Source organism: Lynx rufus, unplaced genomic scaffold, assembly GCF_022079265.1.
Source record: "Lynx rufus isolate CCGP_SWC_20201006 ecotype Redwood Valley unplaced genomic scaffold, mLynRuf1.p SCAF_18, whole genome shotgun sequence".
Classification (NCBI taxonomy): Eukaryota; Metazoa; Chordata; class Mammalia; order Carnivora; family Felidae; genus Lynx; species Lynx rufus.
The window spans coordinates 5,082,639-5,096,041 of NW_025814832.1; the positions used below are offsets into that span (position 1 = coordinate 5,082,639).

The 13,403-nt window shown below is 56.0% G+C and overlaps 2 protein-coding genes across 2 annotated transcripts; one reads left to right on the forward strand and one right to left on the reverse strand.

The window, feature by feature from the left end:
* Positions 1-277: 277 nt before the first annotated feature.
* Positions 278-9,065, reverse strand: NEK8 (NIMA related kinase 8). The gene is made up of 15 exons (XM_047081056.1): positions 8,994-9,065; positions 6,971-7,176; positions 6,501-6,733; positions 6,139-6,270; positions 5,441-5,649; positions 5,201-5,280; positions 4,937-5,118; positions 4,683-4,833; positions 3,918-3,994; positions 3,471-3,588; positions 2,443-2,593; positions 2,045-2,208; positions 1,781-1,939; positions 1,457-1,615; positions 278-1,071 (listed from the first exon to the last, which is right to left on the reverse strand). Exons 1-15 carry the CDS (start codon positions 9,038-9,040, stop codon positions 1,043-1,045), a joined length of 2,097 nt encoding a protein of 698 aa, XP_046937012.1. The 5' UTR covers positions 9,041-9,065; the 3' UTR covers positions 278-1,042.
* Positions 9,066-11,280: 2,215 nt separating this feature from the next.
* On the forward strand, positions 11,281-13,333 carry TLCD1 (TLC domain containing 1). The gene is made up of 4 exons (XM_047081104.1): positions 11,281-11,617; positions 11,949-12,031; positions 12,122-12,204; positions 12,469-13,333. The coding sequence occupies exons 1-4, from the start codon at positions 11,424-11,426 to the stop codon at positions 12,850-12,852; spliced, it is 744 nt and encodes a 247-aa protein (XP_046937060.1). The 5' UTR covers positions 11,281-11,423; the 3' UTR covers positions 12,853-13,333.
* The last annotated feature ends 70 nt before the right edge of the window (positions 13,334-13,403 follow it).

Sequence of the window (13,403 nt, forward strand, 5' to 3'; positions counted from 1 at the left end):
GGGCCGCGCCACAATGGTTCCTTCTCCCGAGTGTATAGCTCAGTCTCGGGGGCCACGTGTCGCCTTAGGGGCCCGGGACACCAGCTTGCAGGTGCTAGGCAGCCGAAGCTTGGCAACCAGATCTGGGGAGCTCGGCTGGCGCGGGGAAGCCGTGCTGGGCGCTAGGCCAGAGGAACCTCGGCCCCAGCCTGAGGCTGCGCCTACATTCCTCCCCAGGCCGGACCGCGGCCCTGCCCAGCCCTGGGGTGTCGCCACCCCCAACCCTGAAGAGACCACATTCTAGGCAGGCAGCTGATGTTTTTATTGGCGCTATTTCCCAGTCATCTGGAAAACTGGTCTGGCCCAGCCAGCAACCCTTTCTCCCAACCTGCTTTGGGGGAAAGGCTGGGGTGTGGGGTGAGAGGCAACCTTCAGCAGGGATTAGCTCCGCAGTAGACACTTTGGTACCCTTGGCAGATGCATTTCCAGTCGACAGGGGACGAAAGAGCTCAGAAGTTGTGCTAATCCGTGCCTCAGGTTACCGAGTGGGGGGTAGGTGGCAAGACTCCCTGCAGGGCTGGCAATGAAGAAGCTAGGCTGCCAGGATGGCCAGTCCAGGCAGGACTGGGCTTGCCCTGCTCCAAAGTAGAGCTGCTCTCGCAGGGGGCACCAGCGATTTATTTTCTAACTGGGCTGGGGGAAAGGGCATGATCTGGATGGAGCCACAGCCACCTCCAGCTTTTTTCTGCCAAGAGTCGGGAGACCACCCTGCTTCCCAAACTTAGGTCTGGTTTCCAGGTCTAGCCAGCCTGGTCCCTGGGGACACCAACTTAAGAGAAGAGGGGTGGGGAGAGAAAAGAGAGTTGTTGGGGGAACAGGGTGGGTTGAGGTTTTCATATCCAGGGCCAAAGGAGAGTGGGCGCCTCACTAGTTCTTCTACCGGGTTAATGACCAGCCAGGGGCTGGTGGGGACAGTCTTGCTACAGGCATCCGCACATTTCAAGATCGTTCAGAGGAGAAGCAACAGCAGGGTGGTCCAGGTCCAGAGGTGTATCTAGGTGCCTCAGGGTGGGATTGGCTCATCCGTAACCGCTGGAAGGTATGGAAACTTGCAGAGACCCAGAGGGCAGTGCCTCAGCAAGGGATACCCACCTCCGCTCCCACTCCCACACATGGCCCTGGACTCTGGACCCTGACAGGCCAGAAGCAGAGGTTCAAACTAAACTGGACTGGGGGTAGGAGGAGAAAGAAGGCCTTTGGGCCCTGGGAAGCACCGGGGCAGCCCTTCAACAAGGCCCAAGACGCAAACGCCCTTGCCCTCCCCAGGTAGGAAGCTGTTTTACCCGGCAACTTCTGCTTTCATTTATCTGGGGGCTTTTAGTGATTTGGGCTGTGACCACTGGGGATGGGGGCAGGAGCCGGGCCCAGCTGGATTAACCCTGGTGTAGATGAAGTGGGAAAAGTTATAACAACTCACGGCGAACGGCCAGCAGAGTGTTTCCATGGCAACAGGACACAGAAGTCACTGTGTAAGGGTGCGTCTCATCCAGCTGCACTGGCCGAGGGAGTCCAGCATCCTCATCCCTTCTTCCCAGTCGACCTCGGGCCCCTTTGCCCCAAGAGTACACTTCGCCTTCTGCCAAACAGAATCCCAAGCAGGGAAGTAGGAGGAGGACACGGCTCAGCGAGCAGCTCTCCTCCCAGATTGCTGCACGGGCCCCATCATGATGTTCAGCAACCCTGAACGTGATAACCACGGACTGCCCACACCCTATCCGCCCCCACAGTGCCCACTAATCACCTGCCCCAATGGCTACAGTGAAGGCATCCCCACAGGCCACCATCGCTGTCTTGATGTTCTGCAGGCCTCGGACTTGACAAGGTGCCCGGCTGACCCGACGGGCATTGGTGCCCAACTGCCCATGCTGATTGCTGCCAAAAGTGTAGCAGTCACCAGAGGCTGTAGGGGAGGAAAAAGGGAAGGAAGGAAAGGGATGCCTCAAGTGAGATTCCAAGGAGGCCAGGAGAGTCCACCCGTGGCCTCCTGTGCCCAGGTCCTACTCACCAGTGACGGCAGCTGAATGAGCAGTGCCCAGGTCCACACTCAGCAGGGGCTCCTGGTCCAGGGGTGCGGAACCTAGTGGTGTGAAGCTCAGGGCCTCCTCTACCTGCTGGTCGGGGGCAGGCTCCTCCCCCAGGGAGCAGTGGTCCAGGCCCAGTTTGTTGAACCTGAAGGTACAGGCAAAACCCAAGTGCAGCTGACACTTTGTATAGTCTCTCCTGCTCCCAGCAATCTGGGCAAGAGCCGGTCACCAGGGCACAGATCCCACCCTGGGTTGAACCCAGCAGCACTCTCAGCACCCCCTAGTTCTGCCCCTTGGTTGGTGGCAACGACATGTCATGTTGCCTTAGCAGCCAGGGAGGGGAAGGGGACAGGCTAGTCATCCCGGTGTACCTATTTACCTGTTACTCCCACAAGCCAGGGCTCGGCCAGGCACGGTGAGGATCATGGAGGAGTCAATGCCACATACAACCCGCTGGGCTTCCTGTCCTGGGGGTATGGATACCTGCTGGGGACAGCTGTGGGACTCCCTGGTGCCCAGTCCTAGCCGGCCTACAATGAGAAACCAGGATGGGGCTTGTTTGAGTTTTAGGGTCGGTGATGCCAGGATGAGGAGTCACAGAGAAGAGGTAACAGCGTGAGTGAAGGCTGTGCCCTCAGCCTGAAATGCCCATCCTTGGCCCCTCTGTGGTCAAAATCCTACTCCTCCTCAAGACCCCGTTCAGATGCCACCTCTGCCTCCTCCAGGAAACTCCCATGCCATTCCTTGGGTTCTCGCATCTCTGGACCTTGGGAGGAGCCCTCACGCTGTCTGTCCTTTTTTTTTTTTTTTTTTTAACGTTTATTTATTTTTGAGACAGAGACAGACAGAGCATGAATGGGGGAGGGACAGAGAGAGAGGGAGACACAGAATCGGAAACAGGCTCCAGGCTCTGAGCCATCAGCCCAGAGCCCGACGCGGGGCTTGAACTCACGGAATGTGAGATCGTGACCTGAGCTGAAGTTGGACGCTTAACCGACTGAGCCACCCAGGCGCCCCTGTCTGTCCTTTGTCATAGGGAGATGTCATCCCTTCCATTAGAATGAGTCTGCCAGGAGGACAGAAACCCCACGTAGGTTTTCTCTACTTTCAAAGCCCAGCGGGACGTGTGACCCAGAGAGGGCCACCAGAAGTATTGACTGATGAAAGAAATCTCCCCCGTTACAACATAAGCCCCTGAAGGAAGTGACTCTTGTTCAACTTGTCTCTGCACCCAGCCCAGGGGGCTCACAGATGTGCAGTAAAGTTTCGTAAGTCAATAAATGAGTGGAATTGAAGAGAAAAGACGGAGAACGAGTCATGGGGTAGAAGGTGGGTATGAAGGGAACAAATCATGGCCAGGGTACTGTGAGATGCAGCCAAGAGGCTAGAATGGGGTGGAGAGCTTACCACCATCTCCGCGGCCCCACGCAAATAGTTCTCGCTCTGTGGACAGGGCCAGCACGTGAGAGGCCCCACAGGCCACCTGCACCATCTCATAGCCCAGCAGCGCCTCCACAATGGTGGGCTAGAGAGGGAGGGGAAGTGAGAGAGACTGGGCAAGGGGCCTAGACTAGCTGCCTGGCCTCAGCATCCCATGTAAGGATGAAGTTGGAAGCGGCGAATTCTCACAAGACACGGCTGTCTCTTTAACTGCCCTCCCACCCCCACTGCAACCACTGGGGAAGGCCGGCCTTTCGGTACTTCCCCTGGTACTGCCTGGGACAGGTGCAGCCTGGGAGCTAGAGGGACCCAGCTGCTGGGGATCCCCTGCCCCCAACCTGGGTGTCAGCTCTCAAATGTGGGCTCCATGCCATCTCCCCACTTCCTCTTCTCCAAGGTATGTGCAACACCCACCTGGCTGATGTCATTGAGGCTGCCATGGCCTAGGCACCCGTTACTGCCACTGCCAAAGGTCATGATGATACCTCGGTCTGGAGAGTGGGGGGGTGGTGAGGAACGAGAAGGGAGAGAGAGGTTGGGCTGGTTTTCCAGATAAGCCAGTCCATGGGTTGGAGGAGCAAGAAAAAGCTGGAAGAATGGGACAGGAGGTAGAAAAGGATAGGCAGAGGTGTCTCTTCTCAGATGTGTGTGTTGGGACAAGTGACAGTCTCTGAGCTTTATTTACTTTTTTTTTTTTTTTGAAGTTTATTTATTTTTGAGAGAAAGAGAGGGCGAGCTGGGGAGGGGCAGAGAGACAGGGAGAGAGACTCCCAAGCAGGCTCTGTGCTCTGAGCGCAGCAGCAAGGTCTGTTGCCCTGATGCAAGGCTCCATCTCCCCAGTTGTAAGATCAAGACCTGAGCCCAGATCAACAGCCGGGCGCTTAACCAACTGAGCCACAGAGGCGCCCCTCTCCTCTTTGAGCTTTTAAGATCTGAGCTTTCCAGGTCTCTCTCCCTCTCTCTCTCTCTGTCTCTCTCTCTCTGAGCCTCCCTCAAATGAGTACAGTATACTGTAACTACTCGGCCAGGCGCTTGTGAGGGTAAAGGGGAGTGCGTGAGTAAAGAACCTGGTGCCAGATAAAGAGCAGAGAGCAGTATTAATTGTGCAGATTGCAAATGACAAAGCAATGAGGGAAGGTGCTCTGGGGGTGCCTTCCCATAGTCCCCTGAAGGACTCACCGGTCAGGCAGGCTGTGAAGAGGTCCCCGCAGGCCACATGTTTGATAGTCACGCCCGACTGGCCCTCCAGGAAACGGGAGACGAACTGGGGCTGCGGCTGCTCCACGGCCCCGGGCAGGAGCGCGCCCCCTCCGGCGCCTAGGGGCGGGGCCTGTCGGAGGCCAGGAGGGCGTGGGCGGCGCCCCGGGCACCCTTGCTTGGCCCCTGCTTGCCTGGGCCCCCCTTGCCGTCCAGGGCCACCCCAGCCTGCTCACCTCCCAGAGGATAAGGCGCCCCGAGCGCGTGACGCCCGCCTTCTGCGTGCGCCCAGCTGCCACCTGGACCACCTCTGTGTTGAGCATCGGCAGGCGCAGCGGGGCGCTGAGCCCACCGCCCCACGCGTAGACCGCCGACAGCGGTGGCGGAATGGCCGGCCGTGCGGGTCCCCGGGGTATACCTGCGGGGACAGTGCATCAGGCCTATTAAACTAGTGGGAATGGCTTGGCGGCCGTGGGCACCGGCCGGGGGCTCCGACTTACCCCTACAGCGGGTGCCTGTGGTCCTGCTCCCTGTGCTGCCGGGGGCCATGGGTGGCCCTGGGACCAGGGACTTCTCTGCCCTGTGGGTCGGGGGTGGGGGTGGGGGTTCAAGACCTGGCCCATTCCTGGCACTCCGGGCAGGAATGGAGGACTTGCCCGGAGCTCCCTCTGCCCCAGGCTCATTGTGCTCCCATTGGGTGCTCCCCTGGGCCCAGAGTCCCCCTCCCTCCCTGCACAGGCCTCCTCATGCGGATGCTCCCCAGGTCGGTGTGGAGGTTGAGGAGGGCGCGGATGCAGAGTGGCTGTGCCATGATGTGGCTGAGCGGTGGCCGCTGTGAGGGCTCCAGGCTGAGCAGACTGAGGACGAGCTGGCGCAGCTCAGGGCTGTACCGGTCAGAGATAGGTGCAAAGGTGCCACTCATGATCTTCAGCACCAGCGCTGGCAGGTTCTGTGAAAGCATCAAGTGTGAGGTTGGTCACAGCCGGAGTCATGCTCTTGGGTGGCAGCGTCTCCCCGCCCCAGGTCTAATGGGGTGGTCATTGCCCTGCACTCAGAGCGTTCAGTCTGAAGGGGGGACTCCCAGTGATACAGTTGCTGAACCCTGCTCTCAAGAACTCCTGATAGGGGAGCTTAGCTTCAGTTATGTCCTCAGGAACCCTAGGTTGTTGGGAGAACTCAAGCTTTGCCCTTAGGAGGGTCCCTAATCTGATGGGAGAGCTCTGCTTTCAGGAGTCCTCAGTTTAGTGGAAAGGCCCAAGCCCTCTCTCAGGAACCCATAGCCAGAGGGAAGTCACAGCCCTGCCCTGGGCTGACCTACCGATCTGATGAGGGAAACATAACTCAGCCAAAAGAGAAGAAATAAGAGGTGGCTGGAGCCGAGGACTTCCTGAGGAGGGACAGAGATGTCCTAGTTGTCCCCATGGGGGTGCTAACTCACCGCAGCTTCGAAAGCCCTCTTGAGACTGGCCAGTTCATAGAGGACACAGCCCAGGGCCCAGATGTCACTCTTCTGGTTGTAAGGCTTGCCCTCACACAGTTCAGGGGAGATGTAGCACGGAGTGCCCACCACCTGCAGGGCGGAAGAGGATATTATTATAGCCTGAGGGTGGGGGAGGGAAGGCTCTGTTCAAGGCCCACTGGGAGACAGCTTCTTCCCAAAGCAGGCCCAAGTGCTTCTTCCTGCAGCCAGCCAGGGCCTAAGGGGCCAAGGTCTTATGGTGGGGAGAGAGTTGGGACACAGAGTGGGCCTTGGCCATCAAAACCTCCAGCACCCTTGAGTTCCCTTCCACGCCCAGGCACCGTGTAGGCCTTGCTCTTGCTGCTAAGGATCTTGGAGATGCCGAAGTCCCCGATCTTGACAACCATGCGGTGTTTGTCAAGAAGGATGTTTTGAGTCTTAAGGTCCCGGTGCAGGATGAGATGGGTGTGCACGTGATGGAGCGCGAGCAGGATCTGCACAAAGAAGTGCAGGATGGTCTCCTCCTCCAGCAGGGAGTTACAGCGTTTTTGGATGAACTCAGCCAGGGTGCCACCTGCAGCCACAAGGAACCACTTCAGATCCAGGTCTCCCCATACCTAGGACCCTCCTTTTATGAAACTAAACCCAGAAAGGGCAAGGGCCTGCTAGCCTCACACAACTGGGATGAGAACTCTATACCTCTGACCCTCCATCAAACTCATTCTGAGGAGGGAAGCCGGATGATCTGTGTCTGCCTGTCCCAGAGGTGAGAGGCCCTTGGAGCCAGGACAATGCAAGGAGGCTGGCCCACCTGGTGCGTATTCCATGGCAATCATGAGGGCCTTGTCCTCTAGGAAGTTCTCATAGTACTCAATGACGTTGGGGTGATTGAGTAGCTTGAGGACCTGGCACTCATTTTGGGCTGCCTGCCGCTCTTCCTTGGTCATCTGCTCCACTGGGATCTGCTTGATGATCACCAGCTTCTGGTCAGCCTTGCGCAGGCACAGGTGCACAATCCTGGGGACACAGAGTACAGGGGTGGGTACCAGCCGAGCCTGCAGCCACACATCAGGCAGGGCAGACCTGGTCACTGGATAGTACTTAAGAGAGGGGAAAGGAAACCCAGACTAAGAGATCATCTAACTAAATGCACAGAACACTGAGTTTAGGAACAGGGAGAATTGACCACAAACTCTGTGTGAGACCTTAGGCAAGTCATTTAACTTATTTGGGATTCAGTTTCACCAAAGACACAGTGAAGTTAGTCTTGATCTCCCTACGTTCCCACACACCCTGGAGTTAACTGCCTGGGTTCAAATCCTGGCTCCTCCTCTTACTACTTATCTACTCTTGCGTTATATGATGTTATCATCTGAAAAACAGAATCAACTTCCCTGGGTTGCTGAGAAAATGCATGTAAGGCACTTAGCACAGCGTTTGGCACATCAAAAATGCTGAATGAGTAGAAGCCATTTACACTATTATTTTCTTCCAACTCTGGTTAGTATCCATAAAAAGCAGGATTCTTGTTCTCCTTCGCAACCATATCCCCAGAGCATAGCCCAATATTTAGCACACAGGAACTCAATAAGTATCTGCTGAATGAATGGATGATATGAATGAATGATCATCTAAGTATCAAATTTATATTTGATATATCTCTCCTCTGAGCCCCAGACTAACAAATTCAACTACCTGCCTTGCATCTCTACCTAAATGGCTTGCATGCATCCTTAATTTTAACAAAAAAATCAAAATAGAACTTTTGATTCCTGCCCCCAAAACCTTTCCTTTCTCAGTCTCTTCCATCTCAGTAAATGACACCACCACAAAGTCAGACACCCTGAAAATCATGCCAAAATCTTTCCTCCATTTCAAACTAACACATCAACAAATCCTGTTTCTACCTCCAAAATATTGTGAACTCATCCATTTCTCTCTCTGATTTCTGCTACAACCCTTGGCCAAGTCATTATTTCCTGCCTAAAATACTGCACGAGTCTTTAAAATGGTACCTTCACTTTTGTCATCCTCAAATCTAAGTTCCATACAGCAGCCCGAGTGACATTTTAAAAATGCAAATCACATCAAGACCATTCTGCTTAAACCTCTTCCCTTTACACTTCAAATAAATTCAACCCCTTTATCTCCGCCCATAAGGCCATAATCTGGTCCCTGACCTCTGTGACAATCCCATTTTATACCATTCTTTCCCTTGCCCACTACATTCCAACTTCAGTCTTTTTCTCGGTTCCTTGAATACTCTGAATTCTTTCTCACATGAGGTCCTTCCCATAGACGGTTTCCTCTGTTTGAAAAACTCTGCCTTCACCTTCGAATTACTGGTCTTCATTCCTTAAGTCTTGGCTTTAAACTTCACCTCTCAGGGAAAATTTCCTTGACGATCCCAAATAAGTACTCCCTGGTGTATACTATGCTCGCAGCTTGTTAGTAACTGCTTTAACATCTTGTTTATTGTATTATTTCCCTACAGTCTGTAGGCTTCGAGAGAGAAAAGGCCACGCCTATTTTGGTCTTGACAGTATTCTTGGCGCCAAGAGCCAGACCGGTAGAGTTGGCGCTCAGTATTCGTAGAATGAATGAATCAGGCATCAAAGAACAGAACTCTGCGGGGGCGCACAGGCTTGTTGGGGGCGTGACCTCCTTAGAGGCGGAGTCTCCCAGCAGGGACTGAGACCGGAAGTCTGGGCGGGGCTTTCCAAGTGTGCGCTCACGCCTCGGGGCGGGGCTAACCAGGCAGAGAATTCGCGGACAGAGTTGGGACTTACTTTCCCTCTCCCCGACCAGTTTCCTTCCCCAGATCCCTGGCTCACCCGAAAGCACCTCTCCCCACCACTCGGATCCGCTCGTACTTCTCCATCTCATTTCTCAGTCACATTTCCGGAACCCCTACACCCAGACGCGGCGCGTGCGCGGACCCGCCCACCCTACTGCCACGCCCCCTACGTTGCAAGATAATTGGGGGCGGAGCAAGTAAGATTGGAGTTGGTTCAGCCTTGTATCTGTTTTGTGCTGTTTACTGGGTCTTACCAGCCCCCACCCACAGTTACTTTTTCAGGGTCCGAGGAATGGAGTGTTATGCCGTTTCTTGGCGCGGTTAGCGGTACGGTACCAGCCACTTCCCACACACATCTCGGCATCCGGCCCTCAAAAAGCTTCCTTAGAGCGGAGGGGTGCCCTGCACAACCGTGTGAGGGTGGAAAGCCAGGACCGACCTCTCAGCGCAGCACCTCTTTGCCCATTAGTGACGCTATTTCGAAAGGGGAGAGCAGATTCTCATTGGCACGCAAATGATGAACTACCAAAACTGTACCGAGAGCGTCAGCACTCTCGGTCTGTGGGGCAGGGAGCAAGGTTAGCTGAGTTTCGTGTTTGCCTAGGAGGGACCGGGGAAACCCCGAGCTGTGCAAATTGATTCACCTAGGGTGGAGGAGACACGGTCTCCAGGCCGTCCGGACTTGTGAGCACCGCGCTCGTCAGCACTTCCAACTCCCCCCTGCACACACACAGCTTTGCCTCAGGTAATCTGCCTTCAACGCTCAACTATAGGGAGAATCTCCTTGAGAGGGGGATGAAAGGGAAGTGGACCACTATCTGAAAACATCAGAGAGAGAGGAGGAAAGGGAGCTGTTTGGCCGATGTGGGTTCAAAGCTTCTGCCTAAACGTAGGGGGCTGGTCAGTACGACTGTCTTGAACAGGAGTGAGTTTAATTCCTGTTGTCTCCCTGTGCCGCCTCCTCTGTGTGAGCTCCATAAAAACTCAAAGAGCGAGAGGATGATTATTAGCTAAGGGACAGCGTCCCTATTTCTGAGTGAATGAGGAATGTGAAGAAAGGAGTGTTTATGTTCTGTCCAGCCCCACCCCTCAAAAGGGTACTCGAACCTACCCAAGTGGAAGGACCACTTGAGGGTCCCCACGAGGGGCCCTCGGTCGCTGCCTCAGGCTGCTCTTCGCTGATAAACAAAGCTGCCCTGTGACTAAAGGGGAGCACAGAGGGGAAAAGCCGCTCAACCCGGGACACTCGTGCTCTCACCTAGAAACCAATCGGGCCGTGGTTGACCCAGGAGCCCCACAGGGGTTAATATGTAACCGTGGAGCTATCAGGGGAGGCAGAGCAAACACCCAAACCTCTTGGTCCCCTAAGGCTTCTAGCTTTCCCTCCCTCTCGCAGCAGCTTTTCCCTAGCTCTCCCCTCCCCTCCAGCTACACCCTTCCACTCCCTTACCGCCACCCCCAGCCCCAGGTTCTCAGCAGTTCTGGCGTTAGCTTTTCGTTCCACTGGAGGCGGGAGGGGATCCCGCCCCAAGGTGGGGATAGGCTGACACCTAGTGACCGCGAGCTGCAACTACCTCGGGCCGCTGGCCTGAAGAGTAAGGGTCACCCCAGCAGCCCCAGCAAATCCGCGGTCTTTCCTCGTCCCAGTCTCCAGGGAGCCAGGAGAAGAGAGCTGGGACTGTGTGAGGGAGGATTGTGACAGCCGCACGGCCCCGGGAGCCCAAAAGCGAGCTGGGAAGAGGGGTGGTGATAGATTAGTCGACCCTTTCCAGGCACGGAGTCGATGCGGGGCGCCATACACGCAGAAAAACTGGCCTGAAGAAGCTAGAGATCCAGTGGAAGAACAGGGTATGGGCGGAGATCATTGTCGAAGTGAGGCTCGGATCCATCTGCAGGACCAGGGCTTAAAGGACCCGGGTGTGTGACGGGCCCCGCCCCGCTCCGCCAAGATTGGAGTTGAGGGAGGAGAGAGTGTTCTCTCAGTGCCCGCCCAGGAGGGGGAGCCGGTAGCTCCGGGGAAAGTAGGGACGCGGGTTAATGAGGCCAAGCGAGCGAGGCGGGGCTCCATCGGCAGTCGGGAGGCGCCAGAGAGGGGTGCCGCGAGGGCGGCGGCGCCCCCAGTACAGCTCCTTTTCGCCCGAAGTCCGCGGGAGCCAGGCGGGGCCGGGAGACCCCGCGAAACGGCGCTCACGCCCTCGGTGCAGCCTAGGAGCCGGAGGGGCGGGAGCAAGCGGCCGGGGCGGAGCGGGGCGGGGCGGGGTGGGGCGGGGGCGATAGGGGGCGGGGACAGAGGCCCGCGGGGAGGGCTCGGGAGGAGCGCAGGGGCCTAGAGGGCTCCACGAAATCTGTGCGAGGCTGGCGGCCGGCAGCGAGGCGGCCGGGGTGGACTGGCCCGAGAGGGAGCCCCATTCCGGGAGCAGTCCGAGGAGGCCGCCTCGAGGGCAGACAGACGGCAGGGAGGGCCAGCATGCCCCCACTGCTTCACCCCGCCCTGCCGCTGCTCCTGAGCGCCACGCTGACCTTCCGGGGGCTCCGGAGAGCGCTCTGCTGCCTGCCGCTGCCGGCGCACGTGCGCGCCGACCCCCTGCGCACCTGGCGCTGGCACAACCTGCTCGTCTCCTTCGCCCATTCCATCGTGTCTGGAATCTGGGCGCTGCTGTGGTGAGTAAAGGACTGGGGTTTTGAAGGTGGGTGGCTAGGGATCCCGCGTTACCCTCCGCATCCCTCTCGGGCAGGCCGAGGCCATGCAGTCTTACCTGATTTCCCTGTTTGGAAAACTCTCCAACTAGGAGCGGCAGAGGACCCAGGGGGAGGGGAAAAAAAATCCCATCTGGGAAACGGGAGACACCTGGGTTTCAGCCAGGCCTCTCTCCTCACTGCCCAGTCAGCCAATAGCGCGAGCTCAGATCCCCGGGGACTGGGAAGGGTAATGGGGGATTAGAGGGTCCTTAGGGATGCCGAGATGTTGAGAGCCTGCTTTCTTCGCTCCCAGTATATGGCAGACCCCGGAGTTGCTGGTGGAGATTGAGACGGCATGGTCGCTTTCTGGCTACCTGCTAGTTTGCTTCTCCGCAGGTAGGTCTTGCCCAGAAAGCATTAAGTAGGTGGGGGACGGGGGAAAGCTTGTTCATGTCTTTTCATGACCTTTTTCTCTCTCTCTGCTAGGGTATTTCATCCACGACACGGTGGACATCGTGATTAGTCATCAAGCCCGAGCTTCTTGGGAATACCTGGTTCACCACGTCATGGTAAATGAGACGCAGGGGATATGGTGTAGGCCTGGTGCTAGCAATCTAGTCTCAGCCTTGTCTGTCTGAACCTGGGAGGTAAAGACCCATCTTTTTCTTAACCCCATTTCTAACCTGTGTCCTACATCCCACTGCTGGGACAGAGGGTTGGCATTGTTTCTGTGCTTTTGGCTATTTTAGGCCAGCAATCCCTGGCCTTACCTAGTATCTCAACAAACTGATGGTATCTGGGTTCCCTAACACATTCTCACCCGTGTCTTCCAGGCCATGGGTGCCTTCTTTTCAGGCATCTTTTGGAGCAGTTTTGTCGGTGGGGGAGTCCTAACATTGCTGGTGGAGGTCAGCAACATATTCCTCACCTTCCGCATGATGATGAAGATCAACAATGCCCAGCACCTTCTCCTCTACCGGGTCAACAAATACGTCAATTTGGTCATGTACTTTCTCTTCCGCCTGGCTCCTCAGGCCTACCTCACGCACTACTTCTTGCGTTATTTGGGCCAAAGGACTCTGGGCACATTTCTGCTGGGTATCCTGCTCATGCTGGACATCATGATCCTCATCTACTTTTCCCGTCTCCTCCGCTCAGACTTCTGCCCTCAGCGTGTCCCCAGCCAGCAACACAAAGACAAGTTTTTGACTGAGTGAGAGGCATAAAGCCTACAACTTGTGGCAAGAGCAAACACAGCCAAGAACAGAGCCTCACACATATATGAAAGAATTAGCCCCAAGCCTGGGGCATCCTGGGGATAACCTCTCCACCTTTCAAGTCTGCACCTACTATTGAAAATGCTAATGAAAGCACTCCTCCGAAGTCCTTGTCCTTTCTTGGGCAAGGGGTGAGGAAAGCAGACAGACCGGTTGGACATGCTGGTTGGGTGCGGGGACAAGGTGCTATGAAAGGCAGCCATCCCACACTGCCCTGAAGTGGATGCTAATGAGAATTGTGTATTGGGTACTGGTTTCATACAAAGCCTCTTCCAGGGATAAAGGGAGGGGTTCTTGTTTTTTCTCCTACCACTATGATGGTGGCAAATCGTAGTTGTCCTAGGACAGACAACCAACCCTCATCTGGGCCACAAATATTTGAGTTCCTGTTGCTAAAATGTTAACAAGTGTGGTGAGGTACTAAAGCAGAGTGTTCCAACAGGGTAAGTAGACCAAGAGTCTTGCCCAAGCCTTGTTACTGTGGTGTGTAT